We start from the raw sequence: 27,699 nt of genomic DNA on the forward strand, positions 1-27,699 counted from the left end.
CCATGTGCATATGGCTCAAGCTTACTTTTGCTTTTCCCATTCTCCCAATTCTTTGTCTTTTAAGAATCAGACATTTCCTCAGAGGGAAAAAATACCAAATGATTTCTTTATATGTGGAATCTTAAAAAAAAAAACCCCACAAATGGACAAACAAAACAGCAATAGATTCATAGATACAGACCAGAGGGGAGAGGGGTGGGGGGCTGAACAAAATAGGTGAAGACTATTAAGAGGAACAAGATTCTGGTTATAAAACAAATAAGTCATGAGGATGTAATGTATAGCACAGGGAATACAGTCAATAATAACTGGAATAACTTTGTATAGTGACAGATAGTTACTAGGCTTATTATGGTGATCAATTTGTAATGTATACAAATGCCAAGTCACTATGTTGTATGTCTAAAAATAATATGTCAACCACACTTCTATAAAAAATTTAAAAAATTTTAAGATAAAGGAAAAAGAACCAGACATTTCTTACAACATTTCTATTCTAAAGCCACCACTAAGCTGAACTACTCCCAGAATTTATTTCCCCTTTAATTGTATTTGCATGGAACATTGCATAAACCTCTATCAGAACATTTATCAAATTATATTATAACTGTGTACTTGCCTTTCCCTCATTTTACACTAAAATGTGAGCTTAATAAGCATTTTCTTATGCAGTGCCTGTATCAGAACAGACACTCAATAATTTGACATGAATACATGAATAAAGGATATCTGATTGCACCTGTGCCTTTCTTAAACTCCATTCAATGGCATTAAAATATTTATAACCATGGAATATTGTAAGCTCCACTGGTGGCTCGGTGGTAAAGAATCCACCTGCCCATGCAGGAGACGTGGGTTTGCTTCTTGGATCAGGAAGACCCCCTGGAGAAGGAGATGGCAACCTACTCCAGCATTCTTGCCTGGGAAATCCCACATACAGAGGATCCTGGAGGCCTACAGCCCATGGGGTTGCAAAAGAGTTAGACACGACAGCGACTAAACAGCAGTAACAACAAAATGGCATATTCTAATACGTCTGTATTTCTACTGAGCATATGCTAGATAAGCCAAGCACAGGACAGAGGATTTGTCAGAAAACAGAAAGAGTAATTCCTGTGTCTTCTCTCTACTATTTAAAAGTTCTCCCCTGTAAATACTTTATATACTTTGGACAATAAGTTAACTTATAGGTTGTCATGATATCATTAAGTACTCAAATCTGAACTAAATTGTCAAACGACCCAATTTACTTCCATGGAATAAAGGGTTGTCTTCTGTTTGAACACATTTTTAAAACTGACATAATTTAAAATTTTCAGCACAACTAAGTATTTTTAAGAATTTCATACAAAATAAATGCTAAACTTTGGAATACTAAAAGGTTGACTTATTACTCAAAATGTTATTTCTATAATGTTCAGTGTTGCTGCTGAAAAAATTCAGGTAACTAACGCGAGTCACTCAGAAGAGAGAAGAGCACCTGTGTGTCCGTGTAACACAGGCCCAGATCTTCCTTCAGGAGGAGCTACTGCAGACTTTCTCGTCTATATGTGGACACAGCAATGCCACATGCTGTCAAATTTCACAGTCTAGTCACAAAACCCAACACATGGGTTATGACACAGAGCGTGCTAGAAAATTAAGTTCATTCCATTAACATCAACAATTTTCCCATTGAGTAGTTGTGTTGCTAGGCAGCTCTGCCAAAGGAAAGCCCATAATTAGTGATAAGAAAAGGCTTTCTTCTTTCTTATCTCATACATACATACACATTTGAGGGCATGTGCATACATGTATAGGGATACAAATTTTTTTTCAGAAAAAAATCACAACTCAATTTCTGATAATATTGTTTTCAATGCAAACAATTACATATACTTTTATTACTTAAAATGAACTTCTCTATGACAAGTCAAACTATTATAAAATTAATTATGAACAAGTATGACCATGAAAAGTATTTTCTTGGTAACTATCCATATGAGGAAAATTTTATTCTGCAAAATTCCCAAAGACAGAACTTAGATGTTACAATTATCCATCTATTTATGTGTAAGGACAAAGATCCACATTAAACCTTTACAAAGTATAGAGAATAGCAGAGGCTATGAGATCTATGACTGAAAAAATTATAGGAAACCTAAAAATAATATAATTTGGGCTAAAATATTGATTAAAAATGGAAAACAAAGGTTAAAGCATACTCCTGTAGTACTTACTATCTGTGATATTAATTTAATACCTAATGCTTTACACACATACTTTAAAACAATTTCAAAACATTTTTGCCTCTTTAACTAGAATGTAAACCCATCAAAGGTGGTATCATTATATATAAGGACCAATAAATATTTACTGATGACCACTCTGCTTTTTCTCAGAGAATGCATCCATTGTTTATAAATAGTTATGTTTGTCATACTCTGTCACTTATAAGTTTCCCAAGTTTATGTGGTACACAAAGATGAGTATGTCTTCAAGGGTTAATTCTGGCACTACGTGGAGAAACTGTAACGACTCTAATTTAAAATGTTATCCTTACAGACCCTGTTCATCAAATGAGGTAGGTTTTTTTGTCTGGCAAGTCCCTTTCACCACCACCAAAAAGCCTTTGTAGCTGTGAATTTAAATTGACAATCCTCTTCTCTCCAGCCACCAAAGGGGGAGAAATTGTGACATTTCCACTTTTTCTACCTACACACTGGAGTAGAATAGTCAACACACTACAAACTATATGATTATTGTCCTTTGGATGATATTATAATTTATGTATTCATGTTTAGTGTCATAATAATTTCATGTTCAGGATCTAAATAGCTATCATAGGGAGGACCAAAAACTTTTATTTGTTTCATATTTTTAATATTGTACAACATTAACTAATTTGTTTCATTTAGAAGTCAGTTCATAAAAAGATCCTTCACATCTAGAACTAAACGCTTAACTAAAGAAAATCTACAGCCCTCTACAATGACAATAAATATGTAATCACACAAAACACAAGGCCATGACCCTATGTATGTGTCCTGTTGAGAAGCAGAGTAGGGCAGGAAAGGTATTTGTAAATAAATTTGTAAAAAGCAAATTTGTAAAAAATTATAGCAAATTTGTAAAAAAGGTATTGAAAGCTGAAGGAAAAATAGGAATTTAGTAGAGGAAGAGGGGAGGGCAACAGTCTTTTACATCAAAAGAACTGCAGGTCTGATGGCCCTGAGGAGTAAGAGGTCAGAGGTGTTGGAATGCACAGTGCCGCAGTGTTAGCGCAGAGGTGAACCACGAGGCTAGAGATGTGAACCAGCACAGGCAGGGTCATCCAGGCCTTGGGAAGGACTTTGGTGTTTAGGATTTAATGTCACAAGTAACACGAATTGATTGGTGTTTTTACAAGACCATTTTGAGCAATTAGGCAAGAAAAAGAAAAAAAGGCATCCAAGTAGGGATGGGTGTCCCTGGTGGCTCAGCTGGTAAAGAATCTGCTTGCAATGTGGAGACCTGGGTTCGATCCCTGGGTTGGGAAGATCCCCTGGAGAAGGGAACAGCTACCCACTCCAGTATTCTGGCCTGGAGAATTCCAAGGACTGTATAGTCCATGTGGTTGCAAAGAGTTGGACATGACTGAGCAACTTTCACTTTCACTTTCAAGTAGGAAAGAAAGAAACAATCTCTACATACAGATGATATGATCTTATATATAGAAAATCCTAAAGGCTCCATCCAAAATCTGCCAGAATTAATCAATGAAATTCAGTAAAATTCAGTAAAATTGCAGGAAATAAAATCAATATACAGAAAACAGTTGTGTTTCTATACACTAAGAACAAAACAGCTGAAAAAGAAATAATTTCATTCACTATAGTATAAAAAAGACCAATAAAATACTAAGGAATAAATTTAACCAAGAAGGTGAAAGATCTGCACACTTAAAACTACAAGACTTTGATGAAAGAAGCAGAAGAAGACACAAATGGAACAATATCTATGTTCGGATCAGAAGTTGCACTGTTAAAATGCCATACTACCCAAAGCCATCTACAGATTCAATGCAATTCCTCTTAAAATTTGCAATGGGCATTTTTCACAGAAATGGAAAAACAATCCTAAAATTTGTATAGAGCCAGAAAAGAAACTGAGGAGACAAAGCAATCTCAAGGAAGAATAACAAAGCATCATACTTCCTGATTTCAAGCTATACTACAGAGTTATAGTAATCAGCAGACACAGGAACCAATGGAACAGAATCGAGAGCCCAGAAATAAACCACGCACACATGGTTAACTAACATTTAACGAGGGAGCCAAGAATACTCGGTGGAGAAAACATAGTATCTTCAATAAACAGGGTTGGGAAAACTGGATAACCACATGCAGAAGAATGAAATTAGACTTGTACCTTACACCACTCACAAAAGTGAACTTGAAATGGACTTAAGACTTTAAACATAAGACCTGAACCATAAAATTCCTAGAAGAAATCATAGAAAAAAAGTTCCTGGACTTAGGTCTTCATAGTAATTTCCTTTTATGACAGTAAGTGAGTGAAGTCGCTCAGTCGTGTCCGACTCTTTGTGACCCCATGGACTGTAGCCTTCCAGGCTCCTCTGGCCATGGGATTTTCCAGGCAAGAGCACTGGAGTGTGTTGCCATTTCCTTCTCCAGGAGATCTTCCCAACCCAGGAATCAAACCCAGGTCTCCCACATGGTAGGCAGACACTTTACCATCTGAACCACCAGGGAAGATAGTAAAACACAAGCTAAAAAGCAAAAATAAATAAGTGAAACTATATCAAACTAAAAACCTTTATAAAGCAAAAGAAACTAAAAACAAAATGAAAAGGCAACCTACAGGAAGGGAGAAAATATTTGCAAATTTTATGTCTGATATGAGGCTAATATCCAAAATTTATTAAGAATTCTATAATTCAATAGCAAAAACCAATTAAAAAGTGGGCAAAGGAAATTAATAGAACTTTTCCAAACAAGACATACAAATGGCCAACGGGTACATGAAAACGTATGCAACATCACTAATCATCAGGGAAATGCAAATCAAAACCAGAAAGTTATTACCTCATACCTGTTAAAATGGCTACCAAAAAAAAAAAAAAAAAAGACAAGTGTTGGTGAGGGTCCAGAGAAAAATGAAGCCTAGCGCACTGCGGGCAGGAATGCACGTTGGTGCAGCCACTACAGAGAACAAGTCACAGAGCTGACTCAAGCCTGCTCTTGACAGAGGGCTACCCTCTGAGTGGAGGCAGGAAGCCCCTGACTTCATGGCAGCATTCTTCCGAAATTTTGCATCTGCAACACAGAGCTGAGGAGGAGGAGAAATACTGGTTACCTGAACCTTTTATGGGCTTCCCTGGTGGCTCAGATGATAAAGAATCCACCCGCAATGCAGCAGACCTGGGTTCGACCTTTGGGTTGGGAAGCTCCCCTGAAGGAGGGCATGGCAACCCACTCCAGTATTCATGCCTGGAGAATCCCCATGGACAGAGGAGCCAGGCTACAGTCCATGGGGTTGCAGAGAATCTGACATGACTGAGCGAGTGAGCACAGAACAGAGTCTTCTATAGAGATACTGCAGTCTTTGACTAGAAATTACACGAAAAAGGAACCCCACCTTCCTAGCCACACTCAGTTGAACTGAAGCTTCCATCATGATGATCTGGGGCTAAGAGGAGGGAGAGAGTGCATCATGGCTCAAGTGCTACAGACTGTTTTGAGACTTAGTCACTTTTCCTGAATAAATGTTTTTATTTGTTGACTTGACATCTAATCTTAAGACAGTTTCCAGATACTTTAATTTTTTTTTTTCTTTTTAAATAATTTTCACTGGTTTTGCTTTTTCTAATAGGGGTGATTCTATGGACCTCCTTATGCTACAATACCAAAAGCGATAATTTCTACTCAGTATTTCAGTTCAGAAACAAAACTTACTATATAAATGAAGCTTTAACTTTATTGTACATTCAAAATTTGACTGAGTACCAAAAAACAGGTATCAGGCTACATATTTGCTACATAAGTAAATAAACTTTAAGGTTTTTATATTGTCCAAATTTTAATCAATAACAATATGTGAAAGAATGGGATTTTAAGCCTTAACTGTTTTTAAAATTTTTTAAATTAATGGCATATTTGAAATCATGGAAATTCCCTTAAAATTCTTCCCAAGGTTATTTCAAATTTTAATTTTATAAGTAAATTTTATAAAATCTTTTGGACTTTAGTTCTTGGAATAGACAATTAATTAAACCTTCTAGAAAGATTCTTATTTAACTCTTTTCTTAAACAGATACACAACTACAATCACTATTACCATCAGAGACCTGCTAATTAGACATCTGGGACTGATTTACATTTAGTCAAGCAGAAACTGCCATGTGGAATCTAGATGTTTTTTCCATGACACATATTGACATTCACTCAAGATCATATTATCTATCTATCTATCTTCTATCTATGTGTGTGTGATCTTTAAAAAAAAGAATATCATTTAAGCAATTCTACATAAATCACTTATTTCCTAACTGTGATATTTCTATTTTATCAGATATGAGAAAGACGTAGGTAAATCCAAATATCCACAGTATCACCATATGATGTGATCAACGAGTAATCACAACTCTTCAAGCTGATTTCAAAGCACTTAATGATTTACTCAAGACCTTTAATAGAAAAGTACCATGTAAAAATGCTTTCTCTACACACCTTGGGACAGCTGACATATGAAGTGGACATTCAGTTTACGAACCTGCGCCTGTACCTCTCCTGGTTGGAACAGGGATGTAGCTCTTACCCTCCCACCGAGTCCCTTGTAAGAACAAAAGTTAACCTGATCCCAAACTTGGAAAATTTAATTTGATAAAAAAGAAACAAGGTGTGGATTTTAGGAGGATTCAGTTAACAACAGATATTTTCTAAAGTAGCCTGAGTTAGAGAATTTAAAACAAGAACATTATATATTTTAATTTTTCAACTTACCTGATATAAATAATCTTCAAATACAAAATAATAATCATCATTGCTTGCCGTCAATTTCACATCCTATAATTAAAAGTAGAGAGCACTGAAAAGAACTTAAATGAGTATGTTTATAGTACTAAGACATAAATGTAACATATAGAAATAATACTGAAGTGATTTTATTATTTCACATATGATTATAAACTTCTCAATTGGATTTTATCACTGGATTTAATTCAGAAATAAATTTATAAGGTTATTTAACTAATATATGTGACATATTACTTGACTTCAAATTGTGTACACTTGTTTGGGTTCCATTAGTAATTTCTTATTATTTATTTCAATTTTATCTCCTTTGAATCTAATGTTTAGGCATCTTAAAATCAGAAAAGCATTTGCAATCACAATGTCCAAAAGCCACTGTAAAAATCTGGCATCAAATTACTTTTCAATCTGGTCCTCCATCGTTCAAGCCCACATTCATGCCATTCCATCAAAATACCAAAAATCTTTGATGTTTTTGTAATTATTCATTTGCAAGTCATCACTTGTTAGCAAACAAGACAAAGTTTATCTTCAGTCTCACCAGGAAGAAAACATACATGGTAGAAATATTGGAGAATGAGAAATACTGGTTACATGCCCCAAAGAAATATTATAGAAATCTATGCAAATATTATAATTATATAATTATAAATATAATATAAATCTATGCAAATATTATAGAAATCTATGAAAATATTGCCCAACCTTCAAAATTCAATTGGGCTATTGATCAAAACAGCAATTAGAGGAGGATAAAATGACTTGTGGATGACCCTAGAGATAGTGAATATGTGCCGAGCCTAGAAAAACTGAAAGACACAGATTAAGAGAAAAGAAAGGAGTCAGTCACAACATGGGCAGAAGTAGAGATCACGCAATCTCAAGGAGGACGATGTTGCCTCTAAGGGGGCTTCATTCCTGGGGATCAAAATTTTGTACATAGTACAATGGCTTATGGACCTCCAAAGCTTGTTCTTTCTGACAGAATCTTATTCTTTGGTATTTAATTTTTTATATTAGAGAAAATTTTCTCTTATATGAAGAAAAGGTTGAGAAACAGTGATATGAACTGTCAGATCACAGTTAAGTGGTAGAAAATTGTAGATGGTGTGGATTCAGGGCAAGTTTGTGAGAAAAAAAAAAACACAATCCAGAGAGAATCATTAGATATTTTAGCTTAGGGAGGGTTTGATGATGTTCTATACTTAAGTATTGCCTTGTTTCCTTCATTTCTTTAACCACTAAAATAATTCTACTTTATTTTCAGTTAAATTAAAAATGAATCTTTGCCAAAGGGAGTTGTAATGAAACTTCAAATGATTATGTTTTTAATGCTCATTCCCTTAAGGGCTGACTTTAATACTATTTGGAGTTGCTTCAGTAAGATCAGCAGAGTTTAACTAACGTAAGTAAACACTCATGCTGTGGATCGTCAGGACTGATTCTACCAAAACTTACATTCGATTGTTCAGACACAGGCTGTTTACCACTTTCTCATGACTTTTTTGCTTTACTGATTCTAACTGAAATCCATGTGGGCAGCAAAGGACTCGAATGCGAGCACTCTTGGATTTTTGAACTTCTCTTGTGAGTCTTCTCTCCTTTGAACAGAGAGGAGATTAAAAGTCTTAAAGCCCTAAAGATCTCTTAGGCTATTGCTAAGATAATCCCCTGTGTACAGTCATTTGACCTCAAAGTCGGTAAGCAGTACCTGTGATCCAAATCTATGTAAAAACTTCAAGAGTTTTTCAAGAGTCAAGACTTTTCATCAAAAGACTGCATCCTCTTAACTCTCCTCATCCTCCTCCCTGTAGAGCATAGTGGTTAAAGGTATGGTTGTGAAGTCAGATTACCTAGATTCAAATCTTGGCTTTACTACTTAATATATGAATTTAAACAGATTTCTTTACTCTTTGTTTACCTTAGTTCCCTCATCTGTAAGACAGTAAAGTAATAGTATTAATACTTCCTACTTTGCTATAATACATGTTATCAATATGTGGCTGGTGAGTAAGGAAATGATGTCAGTATAACATGAGAATGGTGTTGGTTCAAATGCGATTTTCCTTTAAAAAGAGAAGTCAGAACAGCAGAAGTAGAATTACATCCTTCAGCAGGAAAAGGCAAAGCCTTCTGCAGGCATGAGCCCTTTGCCTGCTTCCAAGAGAATGGAAATTTCAAGAGAACGGAAAATGAATGATTGCACGGGGTCCCTGTCTCCAGAGGCGCACCCCCAGCCCTGCACATCTCTTAACTGCCACACTTCCTCCTGTGCCCCCCTGGACAGCAGCCTCAGTGGCTCTGCGCAACTGAATTATCTTAGCACTTACCCTTTGTTAGTTTTGTCCATTTTTAATAATTCCAGTGGGAGCAGCCTGCCTGAGCTGTCCAGTTCATCTCCCAATGATTGTTTCTGTTAGCACTTTGGCTATAAAGTTGCTTTTGCAACCCAACCCTATTTTTCCTATAAGCTCTATTATTTTTAATGCATGATCTTGTAGAATGCAACTTGTTTTTCAGGAAAAAAAAAAATTTATCATTTATAGCCCAAATGCCAGTATTCACTCCCCTGGGGTAGCTGTCAGGATCAGATGCCAATCTATGTGAAGAGTCTGGACCATTGTATGGCACACAGTAAGCAATCATTAAACACTAGCAGTCACTGTTGTTATCAACTTCTGTTACGTTCTCCCCAGACAAATCTTTGATTCTTTTTTCCCCTGTTTCTGAGATCTGGAAAAATATGCCCTTTCTCCTCTATCTTACAAGTTCTAAATCTAAAATCTAAGTCTTTTAAGCAACCCAATTATGAATCCAGAATCAGTCAAACCCTACGCCATGCTTTCAGCATCTGCATTTCAACTCTCAATGACAGACGCCTAAAAGCAAAAACTCAATGTATCCCTATCATAAAGCTTGAGATGTGTTTAACTCTATGTCTAGAAATCAAAAGAAATTAAAAATAAGCTGTGACTTCAATATAATAAAATAAGCAGGCTCTAAAGAACTGTGGGATAAATAAGATGAAGAAATCCATAATCTGATTTTTTCTTTTAGTAGATTTTCTGTAGAGTTTGAGTGGAAAATTGGAATTTATAAGGACAAGAAATATCATTCACTTAATCAATAAATGGGAGGGTCAAGAAAGGATTGTGAAGACAGCTGCAAAGTGAAAGATAACATTGAATAGAAACTGCAGATTTTGAAGGTCAACCTTATCGTCCTAAGTATAATGATCACTTAAAATTATTTTTTAAGGTTAATATGTATCATCATAGATAGTGCAGCACCTACATGAAGAAGACTCTTGAAAATTGCTTAATGTTAACAAAATGGAAAAACTTACAGCTTTACTTACTTTATAAATTAGACTGTCCACCAAAAGGTCATGTTGTATCACATTTGTCTTAAGCTGCTCATAATATAAAATATCCTAGATTTAAAAGAAAAACAAAAACATTAAAAGTCAATCATTTATAAAGTCAGCCTCAAACTTTAATAAATAATGATCATTAATAGTATTATATACACTAGGAGAATAAGGGCTTTATTTTATTCATTACTAGAGTCTCCATGCCTGGCTAATAGCTGATGATTAATAAACAGACTTAATCCCATCCCTTAAGATAAAATCTGGTAACTGGTAGGTATTTAATCAATATTTGCTAAATTGATTTAACTGTAATTTAACTTTAACAGCAAATGTAGTATTTATTAAGTAATTATTAGGAACTGTTTTACCCAATATACATGTTAATCTATTTAATCTCACATCAACAAAATAAACCTGTTCAATGATTATTATTCCCATTTACATTTGAAGAATTGAGGCCCAGAGAAAGAAGTAACTTTCTGTTCAAGGCCACAAAGGTAGTAAGATTTGATTCCAGGAAACCCCCAGAACCTATATAAAAACCCAGTGACTACTCTATACTGCCTTTCTAATATCTAAATTATTATAAAATAACAAAATTTAAGCATACTAAATCATCCCTGGTAGTAAAAGCTATCATATAGCATATGAAAAAAAAAAATCAGACTTGTTTTTGAAAAAATTTTAATTATTCATTTTTAGTTCAAAATATAATGGTTGTAACTATACATAATGCTATATAGCTAATGTGTACATGATTTAAACATAGGTTGGAAAAGTATGTCAAATTTTTAAGAGAGAATGTCAAACATTCTCATCTCATTTGGCTAATGGACAATGATAAGGGTTCAGGACTTTTAATGACATTGATCAATAGAATCAGTAGTATACTTTTCTTTAAATCTGAGTCAAGGCTTTTAAAAATTAAATAAAAATCAGCTATAGCACCAGGAACTCTGTTCAATATTCTGTAATAATCTAAGTGAGAAAAGAATTTGAAAAAGAATAGATACATATATATGATGCATAACTGAATTACTTTGCTGTACATCTGAAACTAACACAACATTGTTAATCAACAATACTCCAATATAAAATAAATTTTTTTAATTGTAAAGAATTTAGTAAAATTTTAGCAAAAGCAAAATCAGTTAAAAAAATAATATGGTACCATGATATTAGAAAATCGAATTAACTCTAAACAGTGATAAGATTAGGCTGAAAGTGAAGTGACAGTGAAAGTCGCTCAGTTGTGTCCGACTCTTTGCAACCCCATGGACTATACAGTCCATGGAACTCTCCAGGCCAGAGTACTGGAGTGGGTAGCCTTTCACTTCTCTGGAGGGATCTTCCCAACCCAGGGATCAAACCCAGGTCTCCCGCATTGCAGGCAGATTCTTTTCCAGCTGAGCCACAAGGGAAGCCATTTAATAGAGAATAAGAAATAAGAATAAGAGAGGAAGGACAGGAAGGAGAGAAAACGGGGGAAGGAAAAAGAAGAAAAGACAGAGGAAGAGAAAGGGGGAGGAAGGACGTAAGATGTTATCCAGTTAAGGGACAGGCTAATAGTTGGTCAGGTGTTCATAATAAAGATTGAAAAAGGTCAAGATTAACTGGGTAGTAGCTGTGTTAAAGAGAGATGGAAATATCTGACTACTTAAGCTGATCCCTGCGTTTCTCTGAATCCCTCCATCCATCTCTAGGGGACTCTAGCCCTGGTTTCCACCCCTATCCAAATACTGCTTGGCTCCCTCACCGCAGTCTGTGTGATTCTTTCTGAAGACAGTCCCTCAAACAAATGAGAGTTGTGGGACACGATCACCTGGGACAAAGAAGAATATCTGATGCATGCAGCGGCCATGGCTGGATGGTGTCCAAACCTATGTTTCCTGAAATACAATTTCTTTGTCTTAAAAAATGCTTGATACACAGTTCTCTGGTTTGAGTCAAAATGCTCATCACATAAAGATAATCTGGGAACTTGCTGGCTATTTTTAGTCATTTTAATTTTAATTAAAAAGCCTTATTTTGTTCTCATTCATGATGTTTTCTTACCTAAAGAAAAATTATTTTACTTTTTTATTTACCTTCTGTTATATTTATTAAATCTACCTCTCTAGCTAGAATAAAAGAACATTTTTAAAGGTAGGAACAGCACCCAACTCAAACACCAATCCTGACAGCTGGCAAAGGGCACAATATTATACTTTAGTGTTTTCTAGTGAACATAGCAGAAAAGCTGTTTATAGTTATGTCACTTTTTAAAAATAAAAAGTTTAAAATTACAAACTGATATATAACCATTAAAATAAGTGAAACAATCTAGAGCTGAATAAAGAAAACTAATACTCTTTTTTTCTTCCCTCCTACCATGCTGAAGAAACTAATGTTATTTATATTTGTATTAATAACATTATCTGTAACTTACATCCTTCCATACCTTTCTCCATGCTTATATAAATACATAATCATACTTGAGGGTTTTAGCTGTTGTTTGTTAACATAAAATGGAATCATACTATACTTATTTTTCAGTTTCTAGTGATGTGTCACGGTCATCTCTCTCGGTCTTTTAAATAACTATCAACACATAAACTTTAATATTTTTATAACTGTACTACAGCTATGTCACGATTTATTTAACCATTCCCCTACAGATGACTACTCAGGTTGTTTCTAGCTGTTTGTTACTAGAAGTACTACAGTAAATATCCTCATGCACATATGCCTTTACTGAGCGACTTTCACTTTCACCATTTTAACTTTTTCATGGGTAAAAATAATGATTATTTTATTGTTGTATGAATTTAGACTTTCTCAAATACTAATAAAGTTGACTTTCTTTCATATGCTTATTGGCCATTGAACTTTCACTTCCATGGTCTGCATATTTTTCTGTTAGATTACATTTATTTCATTAATTTGTCAGATCTTTTATCTATACCGAGGATTAACATTTGTCATTTGTGTTACAAATACTTTTTCTTCAAATTAATATGTGTTGTTTTTGTTTATGGTATACATTGACAAATTTTTCAAAATTCTTTATGGATTTAAGTTTTCTTGCTTGTCTTAGGCAAGGCTCTCCTACACCACATATTTATGTAAATATTTTCCTAATTTTTTCTAAAATTGATATTTTAAATTTACATGTTTATAACCTACCTGGAATTTATTTTTATATTTTGCAAGCCAAAGGTCTGATTGTTTTCTTTCAGAAGGGTGGTCATCAGCATCATTTATAAAATAAACCATGCATTTCCAATTGAAATAAAACTTCAACATTTCTCTATCAGAAATAGATTCAGTAGGCAGAAACTCAGTAAGGTCAAAGTTGAACTCAACACCACCACCAATAAACCGGATACGATGGATACGTATACGCTACTTCATCCAACAACAGCAAAACACACATGATTCTCAAGCTTACATCGAACATTCACCAAGACAGACCACATTCTGGGTCATAAAACAGCTTTAACAAATTTAAAAGAATAGAAATCCTAAAACGTCTGCTCTCAGATCCACAGTGGAATTAAACTAGAAACCAGTAACAGGAAATTAACTGGAAAATACCCAAATACATGGAGATTAAACAACATACACATGGGTCAAAGAAGAAATTTCAAGAAAAATTGTGAAGTATTTTGAACTGAATGAAAAGGTAACATCAAAATTTGGGGAATGCTGTAAAAGCAATGCTTAGATGGAATTTATAGAATTAAATGCAGGCATATATTAGAAAACAAGAAAGACCTAAAATAAATAAACTAAGTTTCTACCTTAGGAAATTAGGAAAAGAAGAGCAAATTAAATTGAAAGTAAGCAGAGGAAGAGAAACAACAAGAATAGAGCATAAATAAATAAAATTGAAAACAGGAATCAATAGAGAAATATCATTGGAACCAAAAGTGGGTTCATTGAAAAGATGAAGAACACTGATGAGCCTTTAGCTAGGCTAATTAAGAAAAAAAGAGAAAGGACACAAATTACCCAAATCAGAAGTGAAAGATCCTTTGAACATTAAAAGGATAATAGAGGAATACTAGGAATACTTCCCTGCCCACAGATTTGATAACCTAGATGAAATGGATCAATTACTTGAATAAGATTTTGCTGAAAATTTGCTGAAATTCACACAAGAAGAAACAATGTGTATAGGCCTAGATTTATTAAAGTAATTCACTTAATAATTAATAACCTTCCAAAATAGACAGTACAAAGCCCAGAGTGGTTCACTGGTGAATTCTACCAAACATTTAAGGGAGAGATTCTGCCAGTCTTCTACAATCTCCTTCACAGGACAGAAGCAGAGGGAATACCTTTTAATTTATTCTATTAACCTAAAAGCAGACAAAGACATTATTAGAAAACAATTTATAAAATAAAACAATCACCAATAATAGAATATTTAAAGAGTACTTTGTATAAGCTCTGGCAAATAGACATTTAAGAGCAATAAATTATGATTATAAAAGCAATCTTTGAAAAGCAAAGTAGCCAAAATTTTTAGCATCAGAGAATAATTTTAATATATGTATCTATTTGGTATTTTATTTAGACTTAGACTATCCATTTAACTAAAGAGAAGAAGAAAATATATACTTAAAAAATCAAACAACTCACAAAGAGTCCTAAAATTTTATACTTAATTGTTCAGTAAGCATTTAGATGAGCCTATCATTTTTAGACACTGTACAAGATACTGACATTAAGATGATGAAGAAGAAAACAATTCCTGTCCCCAGGTACTCAATCTAGAAAGAACATGAACTTGTTAGTTGCTCAGTCGTGTCTGACTCTTTGTGATTTCATGGACTGTAGCCTGCCAGGCTTCTCTGGTCATGGAAGTCTCCAGGCAAAAATACTGGAGTGGGTTGCCATTTCCTTCTCCAGGGGATCTTCCTGACCGAAGGATTGAACTTGGGTCTCTCGCATTGCAGGAAGATTCTTTACCATCTGAGCCACCAAGGAAGCCTCAGTCTAGAAAGGGAGGCAGACAAATAAAGTAAGAAGTATGGTATATCTTTCTTTGACTTTAGGTCATTGCTCCACAGGAGGAAAAAGAAGGAAGTATCTAACAGTAGCAGTGATGGAGTCAGAAGAAGACAAGGTAGAGAAGAGGTTAGGAAGGTCTCTCAGGAAAGGTGATGGAATAAGCTGCACGTGAAAGAACACAAGAGTACCCAACAAGAAGAAAGTCTGAGACCTTTTTCCAGGGAGAGAATAGCATGGTGGAGAGACAATTCAACATTTCTTGGATGGCCATAAATGCACTGAGGTAAAGATTATGCCTTTTTTTTAAACATCATGAGTCTGATATACTTTTGGAGCATGTATTAAGAGTTCTGTAGGAAACTGGAAATAACAGTTTTAGACTTAAGACAATGATTGATTGTCTTAAAACAGAGTTGAAGCCATTACAGAAAAAAACGATCGGTGAATCAGTCTAAGGAAAACGTGCAGAATGAAAAGAAGATCAAAATTGAATTCTGAAAAACACAAGCACTTGAGGTTTGTACCAGAACCCAAATGCAGACTTGAAAAAAAAAAGAAAGAAAGAGGGAAATAACTAAAAAAAAGGATGAACTAAATTAAAGACCAAGAATATTTCAAGGACAGAATAGATAATAGTATCAAATGCAGTAAAATGTAAAGACTAAAATGCGTCCACTGTTCTTGATATCTTTAGGTAGGACAGTTATTGTCATTTGGTAGAATGTATACCAGAGTAAGGTACACTGAGTGATTATGGGATTAAGAAAATAGGAGCATTCAGCATAGAATTTTCTTTCACAAGATTTAGATATAAAAGTAGAGGAGGCAAGAACGGGTGCTGACATAATAAAGTTCACAGGTTTCATGGAAAGAATTTGGATAAGTTCCTTCTGATGACTTATGGTTTCTCTGGTTAAGAGAAAGTGATATCTTTTGCTAAGATTGTGAAAAAAAGTGGCTGCGGAGAGTGAAGGACAGAAACAGACACTGGGAAGACGAGGTAAGTGTGACCAGAAAGATCTAGGATGATCAGGCATTGCTGGAGACCTTTAGGTCAGGCTGTGGAGAACCTTGCTGTGAAATCACTGAAGGAAATCTTAAATGTTAATACTCATCTTGACTATTTTATCAGTAAGAACTTAGAGCAAAGTAAAAGAAAATTTTCCATCTTCTTTTAACCAGCAAGCTGAAATTAAGCAAAAATTTAAATATGAATGTTTGCTAAATATGGGTATTTTGATCCAGAAATCTATAGAAAATATATAAAGACAATGCTTTTAAGCTTATCACATATTTTCTTAAAAAGAGAAAAAAAAATCAAAGTTAAATAATTCTCTAATAAAAGTATTAAATAAACTAACTGCTAGGAACTCAAGGCATTAAATACCAAGTCTTTCTAAGGAGGTAAGATTTTTAAAACAGGTTTATGGGTGTCAAATTTGAAATATTCTGTTTATGTATCTCCTTAACTATGATACATTTGCATGTGTAGCTTATTTTAAGTGACTGAAAAGTAACTGAACAAAACCTTCTGATAAAGAGTTCCTCCTAAGAAGAAGTATCCTCCCTCTCTCCCCCCTCTGATGTACCACCTACAACAATTATTTTGGAGCTGCTATGGTGTGTGCGGGTGACACCTTTACAGTGAATATAAAAGTGTAAGGCATAGAAAGTGTTTTATTCAACAAAATCAAGATTGCCTCTCTGATATTAATTTCTATTTACAGATCTGTCATTTTGAGTACAGAAAATCAAGATCATTATTAACTCCAGAATGCAGGTGTAAAAACAGCCATTGAACATTGTAACAAACAATCATTATTTGCGATTACTACTTTTATTCTACAATGATACTTCTGGAAAAATTCTAAATATATTTTTGAAACGGAAGTAGTTCCTCTGCAGAGACAGGACTTGTTAACTTAGCTGCTGGTCGATGAAATTGGTAGGTGATCTAACTCTGATCTACACAGTTAGATCAGAACAAGAATTACTACCTCTTTTACAAGAGCTGATGCACTAAAAAAAGGCCTAAAGTACACTCCAAACTGTTTTGTCAACTGTTACTTTTAAAGTGTCACCTCAAAAGATCAGCAGTATCATTTGGTTTAAAATTGCTCTAAAATAAAGCACAAAGCTTATTCTTTCAAAAAAGAAAGCAAGTGATTTTTGACAGTGCTGTTCACAGAGGGAGATTTAAAACACACATACATGCATGCACATACACACACACAAGCATACATACATAATCTGCAAAGGCCAGAGGTATAGCTTTTATAATACTTATGTCTAGTGCTTGATTTTCTTAAAAACAGCATTATTTTAAATTATGATTAATGTATGATTAATATCATGATTAATTTATTATTAATATTACCATTATAATTATATGTAATTTTAATATATGTGTATATAATTATAATATATGTGCATAGAATTATTACATATTATCAATTATGATTGATTTATAATTATATGCAATATATAATCATTCCTGCTACCATTAGTGGTGGCCTGTTACATCAGGGACTGTGTCAATAAAAGACTCACATTTTATTTAATTCTCACAACCACTCTGTGATATAAAAATTATTACCCATATTTAAGCATAGGTAAGTTGAGGCTTGAAGAAATTTATCTCACTCAGCAACTTATTTCAAATAAGTTGGGGGAGCTAGGAGTTGAAACTAGGCTGTATGATTTCAAAGAAAACCCATGTTTTTAACCACTGTCTAGTGAACTATTAGTTTGCTGTAACTATTAGTTTGCTATTTATTACAATATTTAAATCAATGATTTGTAGGCTCAATGGGCTTAAGCAAAAAAAAAAATTCTCTAAAATATTTCAAAAAGAATGTGTTACATATTTTTTCTTTATTGAATCTATTACCTGTCTGTTGGTGATTTCTCTTTTCATTTTATTTCCTAAAATAAAATGTTCTTATACTTAGAAAAATAACATTCCCACATAAAATGTCAATTTTTAGAGCTATAAAAATGGTGCATATTTTCAAAGTAACTGTAGGGGCAAAGTACTCATTTACATATACTGAGTAGTCTATCTTTATTTCACCCTATTCTATTTCCCAATTCCACCATACATCCTCAGTGACCTAAACTGGTGGACTCCACTTATTAAAATTTTATGGAGTTGACCAAAAAGGTCATTGGGTTTTTCTATAAGATCTTACAGAAAAACCTGAATGAACTTTCTGGCCAACCCTACACTTATTGTTTATGTATAGGTTCACACTATCTAATTAATTATTAATAATAAAAACATCTTTGTTAAATACATAGTGATTAAATCATACATTAATCTTATTGTAGAACTCTAAACTACAGTGGATTTGAAAATTTAAAAAGGGGATAAATAAAAGGCTAACAAACAGTATTTCTGCTTTGAAACACGGGTCTTCGAGGCATAAACGTCAGGTCTGGCTCCTCCTCCCCCTCCTCACCTCGGGGTGGCTGGAGATGTTCAGGATGAGAGCCCACAGCTCAGCCCTCAGGGCTGTAGGACTTCCTTGTCTGACATACTGCTGAGCGGCAGCGCTATCTTGTTCTGTTAGAACTGTTAAAAGTATATTAGAGTCTCATTAGAAAATGTGTCATGTAAGAAAGACATTGAAATCTTCACAATTTTTTTAAGGAAGCTAACATTTCATCTTTGTATCTTACATAATTAAAACATATCTTGGCGATCTTCGTTTACTCTCTGATTTTTGATGTGGTCTGATTTACAGTCCTGTACGTTTTAAGCCTTAGGCTCCTCCACCTCCTGCCTTACCTGAAAGTTTTTTAATGTAAGTACCTTGAATTCCTGTGCTTTAACTATAGTTTCATGGATCTGCAACAAGTGATGCATATATAAAATAAATTTTGGATTTGAAGATCACATCAAATCATATCTACAGAAACCTTAAATTTCCTAAGCATATTCTACTAAGTACTGAATGTTCTAGTATTTGGAAGTAGTATGCTATTTGAAGTATTATGATTAAGAATTCTGGAAATGTAGATATTCATTCTATTAGATGACCTTTTAACTATCTGCCAAAATCAATGGAAGAAGTGAAGAAGTGAAGTTGCTCAGTCGTTTCCGACTCTTTGCAACCCTATTGACTGTAGCCTACCAGGCTTCTCTGTCTATAGGATTTTCCAGGCAAGACTACCTGAGTGGGTTGCCATTTCCTTCCTCAGGAAAATCAACAGAAAAGAGGAATTTTTTAAGAACTGAAAACACAAAGGATCCAATAACATTTTAAGGCCCCAAACTATTCAGAAGTGGTCAAGTTCACAAAATTAACATATTATCCTTTTCTTTTAATTTTTATTTTAATGAAAATATTAAATATTAAATCTAGAAATTAAGCCCCTTTCCAAAACAAACAAAACCAAAATATAAAAAAATAAAAACAAAAGAAGAAAGACTAGACATCTGCTAATATATGTCTAACAGTACTGTTTTCTTATATCCTTAAAAGAAAAAGGAAAAAGCCTTACACTAAATGAAAATGAGAAGACCAAAAGAAACAAAGGGACCACACGAAATACAAAGATGAAACACATTCTTTAACTTGCAATTGTGTTTAATGAAAATATCAAATCATATAAACACAGTCCTCCAGATTCTGAAAATTGAACCAGGGAGCTTAGACCATGATAATATAACTGTCAGAAGGGTCATTCTGACACAAAGACATATATATCTGCACTTCATATTTCAAAGACTAAACAGGATTTATATAAACAAGGAAAAGAATCTTCAAAAGATGGGGAAAATTTATTCTCCAGAATGCTGACAGCTGCTCAGTTATTAAGTCCTACCACTGTGAACAGTCACCAGGAAGTGTGGCAGTCATTACTTTCTCCTGATGCAGGAGCATATTCCTATTAACATTAATGAGAAGGGTGTGGGCACATCAAAGAGAGAACCTGACTCTGATTTTAAAATGAAATTCTACTGTTGAATGGATTAAGCTAATATCCTTGAGAAATGTGTGGCTGCATTTATCTTTTCCTTTTTAGTGAATCATCTGTGTACTTTATCTGCTGTTTACTGATAAAGCCAAAATGATGCATTTCCCCTCTTTATAAAGATTCCTATTGTTTTATCTACATTGTTAATTAAGATTCCTTTTTAGGTCTTTAGCTTTTTGGGTATTAAATTTCAGATGAGGGCATATGATGCAGACATTTACTTAAAACTGTCTCATTTTCAGAAATTAAAATAAGTTTAATCAATAGCTTATCTTTTTCTCAAAAGGGAGGAGATACATGTGTACTAAATAGCTGATTCATGTTGTTGTTCAGCAGAAACCAACACATTGTAAAGCAATTATCTTCCACTTAAAAATTTTTAAAAAGCTTACCTTTTTGCCCAATACGTACATGCTCATTTTCAAAAAGCTCTAAAAATGATAAAATAACATTTTTAGAAACAAATATAATCAGCCACATTTAGAATAATATTATGTATATTTTTCTAGTATTGATGCTTCTAATTATTTTCAAAGCTGGAATAGCTCTACAGGAAACTATAAGAAAATACGTAGAAAAGTCTTTTTTCTAATTTGTTTAAAGTTTATAGAAATTAAAAGAAAATTAAGTATATTTAATCAGAAGAAAAAATTGATAAACTAACTTCCTTTGTTAAGATAGTATAAAATATCTTCTCATAACACAAGATTCTGTCCATTCATCTTTTATTTTTTCCCCTAAAAACAAAACTTATTGACAGCTTCACTTGCAAACCCCTACTTCCACTCTAAACTAGCATGAAAGCATACCTAATAAAAGTGTTCATACTATATAGGTAATCCCACTATAAAAATAAACGTTATATGGGGAAAACAAAAATTTGTTTTTAAAGTATCAATCATAATAGAAAAAAAAAAAACCTCCTAAACTTGGTCATATTCGACCCAAGGAACTTCTTCTGTTCATCAAAGACATCACTGAGAGTAAAAAGGTGAGTCACAGAGTGGGAGAATATATTTGCAATATACATCTATCCAGCAAAGGTCTTGTACTTAGAAGACCTTTCTGTGTTCTCCCGGTAAGTCAGCTTAAAAAAGACAACTATCCAATACAAATATGCAGAAGATGTGAACAGGTTCTTTACAAAAGAGGTAATTCAAAGGACCAATAAACATACGAGAAAATGCTCAACCATGTTAGTCATCAGACAAATGAAATTAAAACCATTATGAAATACACAACCACCACAAAGGCTAAATGCAGAGGAAATGGAGCAAATGAGCTTCTCATACAAAGGTGGTAGGAATGTAAATCAGTCCAACCACCTTGGAAAACCATTTGGCAACATCTACTAACACGGAATGTATGCACACCCTGCAACAGTTAGCAGCTTTACTCTCACATGTGAAACTTAACGTGTGCCTATGTGTACCAGGAGACTTACACAAGAATAGTCACAGCGCACCACTGTAATACAGTCAGCCCTCCAAATCTGTGGGTTCCACATCTATGGATTCAACCAACCTCAGACTAAAACATTTGAAAAAAATTCCAGAAAATTCCAAAAAAACAAATCTTGAATTTGCTGTGTGCAAAGTTCTAAAAAGCAAAGCTTGAATTCATGTGAATGAACTGATATGTTGGCATACCCATATAGCATAGGGTATATATACCCTATATGGTATACCCATATAGCTGTAGTCTCCCACCATGTCATAGATTCATGCTGCTTAGCTATAGGTCAGTAAAAATGAACCAAGCATTTGCAAAATAAAGCAGAAAGAAGCTGAAATATGTGGAAGTATTAGTGCCGTCCCTACAATTGCAAAAATGGTCTCTGGTTCATGATAAAATGTTTGCAAAGGCATTAAGTGTGTGGCTGGAGGACATGTCACAGAAGCATATTCCTGTTGACAGCAAGATGCGGTGTGAAAAGCACTTGGCCTCTGTGAGCACCACTGTGAGGGACTGCAGAGAACCGAGTCTGAGGCTCACAGGGCTGGCTGGCTAGCTCTGTGAAGCGCTGCAGCCACAAGAACTCAGAGATCGTGGGAGAATCAACACTGGCTGATGCCCAGACAGCTTCAGCGTTCCCAGACAGCTCAGAAAACTTACAGAAGAGATAGGCTACCTTCCGGAGCAGATCTTCAGTTGTGATGAAGTGGGCATGTTCTGGAAGGGGATGCCCAATAACACCTATTTCCGTAAGAATGTAAAGCAAGCCCCAGGGGTCAGGACCTGGAAAGGTGACCTTATTCTGGAGCTGTGTGGTAACGCAGCAGGTCACGTGATCAAGCCAGGCTCCATCTACTGAGCAAGCAATCCCCAGGCCCGCAAGAACAAAAACAAAAATTGCCGGCCCATGTTCTGGCAATACGAGAAGGTTTGGGTGAAGGCCATCTTGTTCTTGGAGAGGTTCCACCAGTGCTTCATTCTTGAAGTAAAGGCATGAAGAGAAGGGGCTGCCATTTCAAGGTCCTCCTCTTAGCTGAGAATGCTCCTGGTCAACCGCAGTCTCTCTGCTTCCCAACGAGAATGTGGAATGCCGCTCCTGTTTCCTAACTCTCTGTCACCGCTGCAGCGGTGCATCCAGGTGACTTACATTCACCTCACTTGCAGAAGGTTCCCCACTGCCCGTGATGCTAACCCTGCCTGCAGTAGCAGCAGCAGCAGCAGCCACAGTAGCAATTTACGAAAGAGCTCCACAATTGCAGATGCAATTTTGTCCACTGCAGAGGCTGTAGATGCCCTAAAGCCTGATGCACGCTGGAGGCCACTCTGGAATGAAGCAATCAGTGACTCAGGGACTTCCCCAATAATGATGTGGAAATCAAGAATATTTTGAATGTTTCAAGGAAAGTTTGGTAGGAAAGGTTTCTCTGACATAATTAACTGATGACAATGTTGAGGACCACAGAGAAGAGCATAGAGAAACCCTTACCAACAAGGAACTTGAAGATATGCTGAAATCCTATAAACACAGATGGTGATGATGATAATGATGGAGAAGATGTAGAGGAGGCAGAGTCGTCAATCTAGACACTTGAAAAATGTGCAGCAGTTTTTCAAATATGATTAGAGACAGAGAACATGTGTATATGTGGAAACAGGGATGGAGGTGGCAGAAGGGGAAAGGACAGAATGAGGAGGCAAGAGATGAGACTTGAATAGTAAAAACAGTGGTTATCTTTGACACAGGGGACCAAGATTGAAAGGGGGTAGGAAAGGATTTCATTTCATTGATCTGGGTGGTAATTTAATAGGAGTGTCCAATTATAAAAATTTGTTGAGCCATTCTCTTAGGACACATGTACTTTCCCATATGCATTATACAGTAACAAAGGTTTTAAAATGATAATAATACAGTTACATCTAGAGTTGTTTTATATATAAAACACATGTAATACATAGTATATGCTCAATAACTTTATTATTATTATTATTAGCAACAACAATAAGTGGCCAACTTCCTTATCTTACAGTGGAAAAAACAAGTCCAGAAATACAAAGTGACTTTTGCAAGTCACACAACTAGCCAGTGACAGAGGAAAAGACAAGAACAGTTCCTTGACTCCTATTATGATTAGTACAACAATATAGACCTTCTATATTTTAAGTCAATTTTTACTTCCTGTTTATTATGATTAAATATTAATCCAGTCTTTTATGAAAATACAGGCATTTAGGCACAAGAAGAGAGATGTTGGGGAAATGTTCTAGATGAAAACATACCAATTTTAAAACCTATGTTTGTTTATACAAGATAGAATGTCAGTGTTCAGTTAACTTGGTGATATGAAAAATAATAAAGATAGTAATGGCAAATAAAGGGAAACATGAGTGCTGCCAATGAAAAATTTTGCCAACAAAACGACTTATGTATGTCTTATGAGTTTTCAAAATTGTTTTATTTTATTTTATTTTTTAATTTTTTTTATTAGTTGGAGGCTAATTACTTCACAACATTTCAGTGGGTAAGTTTTCAAAATTGTTTTAAAGACCCTCAAATAAAAAGACAATATCTAATTGAATGCTAATAAATATACAAGATTCTATACAATAATTAATAGTAACCAAGGAGAGGCAAAAAGCATGTTAGTTGACAGATATTAAAAAGTTACTAGATTAATTTGAAAATGACAAGATAAACCTTAACCTAACTCTCGTTTTCATTTATTATATGCCATATGGGAGAAATACTGACCAGGAGGCACTTGTGTAGAGTCATCTATACCCAGCTGTCCTGTAGTTAAGCCAAGTTCTACAAAGAATTCTTTCTGAAAAATAACACACAGAATTACCATACATCTCAGACTTTTCTACACGTTATTTAAAAAAATATCTTCACCTAGACATCAACTTAAATGAAAATCACAATGTAAAATAAATCTTTGCTTCATTTAAATACCTAAAAAAGAAAACGATATTATTGAACCTTTAAATAGTAATGCTTTAGTCCAAAATTTTCCCATTTTAGATAACAAACTAGTCAGTGAAAGTAAAGAATAATTATTCTTTTGAGTAAAGAACTAATAACACTCAAATCTTTCCTTAAACATACAGATACAAATAGCACATGCAGTACTGATAAATTTTATTTTCTAAATTCATTATCTAAAATTACCAATATAATTCTGTATCTGTGCTTTGTATGGTACTGTACTTCACTCAGCTCTTAATCAAATAAACACTGCAAATATCCAAAACAACTTAAATTAATTTTTAAGTAAAATTAGACTATCAAGTGCTCTGCTAAAATAAGAATAAATTAGATTTATTCTCCAGACTTCCTCTACTTATCTACTAATGTCTAAGGAAAGTAACCCTGTTTGTCTGTTTTTTTAAAATACATAAGAACCTCATAGTATTCACATTATTTTTATTCCCTAAGTAATTAAATATTTCTATTAATACTTGCCTCAGTCTTTTGTTACTATCCTAATTGCTAAAACCAAACTTCCTTCTTCTTTAAAAATGGAATTAGTTTTAATCTTTCATAATTATCTATGATTATTTAAATTAGTGATTTGTGTCTCTCATAAAACAGTTATTCAGCATAACACATATATTTTATTTTTGTATAGATTTTAAATAAATGTCATTTCAATCTTTTAACTAAAACCCTGATTTTTATCTATATCTTAAAAAAGCACTGCAACTTATGTTACCAATTTTTGATAACTAAAGAGGTAAAAATGTACTGCTTTGGACTATTTTTTATTCTATATCAGTAGTGTAAGTGTTACTCACTTGGTCGGGTCTGACTCTGTGACCCCATGGACAAGAGCCTGCCAGGCTCTTCTGTTCATGGAATTCTCCAGACAAGAATACTGGAGTGGGTAACCATTCCCTTCTCCAGGGGATCCTCCTGACCCAGGGATTAAACCTGGGTCTCCTGCATTGCAGGCAGACTCTTTACTGTCTGAGCCACCACGGAAGCCCCGGGCCCTAATCTCAGATTTTCTTCTTTATGAACATGCATACCTTTTTTGCAACCTCTCTTACATCGTATTGAAATTATCTTTGTACTGGTCATTTCCTCACTAGCCTGAAGCTCCTGGAAGACAGTCCTATCTCTTACACACATTTGCACCTCCAGTACTTAGCACAGTGCTTAGTGACATGTGACAGAGGGGAGTTAATAAATGGGGAACCACTCCACTGAGCTCTAGTTCCAACCTGCTGCCTGTACAAGACTGAACAGCAATTAGTCTGCAACTTCTCTTTAGAGTTAATACATTTCAGTTTCAAGAAATTCCCTTTTGGCAAGATAGAGGTACAGGATTAAGAGATACAAACTACTACATATAAAGTAAATAAGCTACAAGAATATATTGTACAACACAGGGAATATAGTCAATATTTTATAACTATAAATGAAGTATCACCTTTAAAAATTGTGAATCAATAAGTTGTACACCTGAAACTTATGTAAAATTGTACATCAACTATACCTAAAAAAAAAATCCTTTTTAATATGCATGAGTCTGCATAACACTGTGAGCTAGGTTTGAGGGCCATCTATTATAGGATCATATACGACTCACTGAGTCTCACCAAGTTCAGTACTCACACAGACAGACCAGGGTTACAGATAAACCATGCACTCTGGAGGTGGAACCATCATCACCAGCCACATGATTCAGGAAATGGGTACAACTATCCCTAATACCTGAAGACATTAAGTATGGTCACAGTTTTTTGAAAATCAGTCACAGGATTCTGATTCTCTAATAGCTAAGAATGTATTTACACCAGCTTCAGGTCCCCTCAGACAGACAGAAGCCTAATTAGCCCCACTTACAACATGCTAAACCTTTTCATAAATCATCATTCCCTGCTTCTTTACCTAGCAAATGCCTTCAAACTATATCAAATGTCAGTACCTCTGAGAAGACCTTCTATACTTCATGAGAAGAATCTGCCACTTCCTCTTCTATACAGCCATACCATTTTGTATAAACCTCTCCTAAACGGGACGACAGAGGATGAGATGGTTGGATGGCATCACCAACTCAATGGACATGGGTTTGGGTGGACTCCAGGAGTTGGTGATGGACAGGGAGGCCTGGTGTGCTGCGGTTCATGGGGTCGCAAAGAGTCGGACACAACTGAGCAACTGAACTGAACTGAACTGAAGAGGACTTCTAACATCTTTTAAAATAACGTCTTAAAAATTGTTTTTTTATGAAAGTTGTGGTACTAATGCTTAACATTTACTGCTTACTATGTTTCAAGGACCGCTTATATGCTTTATATTTATATATTAATTTCCTAAGTCTGCCATTTAAAAAAGTACCACTAATTGGCTAGCTTTAAAAAACATAAGGGTTCTTCCCTGGCGGCTCAGTCAGTAAAGAGTCTGCCTGCAATGCGGGAGACCCAGGTTCGATCCCTGGGTCAGGAAGATCCCCTGGAGAAGGAAATGGTTATCCACTCCAGTATTCTTGCCTGGAAAATCCCATGGACAGAGGAGCCTGGCAGGCTACAGTCCATGGGGTCGCAAAGAGTTGGACACGACTGAGCAACTTCACTTTCACTTTAAACAACAGAAACTCCCAGTTTCTCACAGTTCTAGAGGCTAGAAGTTCAAAATGTTAACAAGATCACGCTTTCCCTGAAGGTTCCAGGAGAGAATCTGTTCCATGTCTCTCTTAGCTTCTGGTGTTGCTGGCAATTGCTGATGTTCCCTGGCTTATGCATGCAACACTCCAATCTCTGCCTGTCATACAACATTCTCCTTGTAAGTCTCTCTTCTCCTCTTCTTTTAAGGACACCAGTCATATTGGATTTTGAGCTCACCCTACTCCAGTAAGACATCATCTTAATTTC

At 34.8% G+C, this 27,699-nt stretch overlaps 1 protein-coding gene across 4 annotated transcripts in view; it reads right to left on the minus strand.

Annotated features, from left to right (window-relative positions):
* The window catches only part of TBC1D19 (TBC1 domain family member 19), a 167,123-nt gene that overhangs the window by 46,833 nt on the left and 92,591 nt on the right, over positions 1–27,699 (minus strand). For all 4 annotated transcript variants that reach the window (XM_043438513.1, XM_043438512.1, XM_043438515.1 and 1 more), the window contains 5 exons: positions 24,572–24,644; positions 20,760–20,798; positions 18,846–18,958; positions 10,372–10,446; positions 6,984–7,046 (listed from right to left, as the gene is read on the minus strand). In XM_043438513.1, coding sequence (XP_043294448.1) covers positions 6,984–7,046; positions 10,372–10,446; positions 18,846–18,958; positions 20,760–20,798; positions 24,572–24,644 — 363 coding nt within the window. The remainder of the gene's footprint in view (positions 1–6,983; positions 7,047–10,371; positions 10,447–18,845; positions 18,959–20,759; positions 20,799–24,571; positions 24,645–27,699) is intronic.

This window comes from Cervus canadensis, chromosome 19 (genome assembly GCF_019320065.1).
Source record: "Cervus canadensis isolate Bull #8, Minnesota chromosome 19, ASM1932006v1, whole genome shotgun sequence".
Classification (NCBI taxonomy): domain Eukaryota; kingdom Metazoa; phylum Chordata; class Mammalia; order Artiodactyla; family Cervidae; genus Cervus; species Cervus canadensis.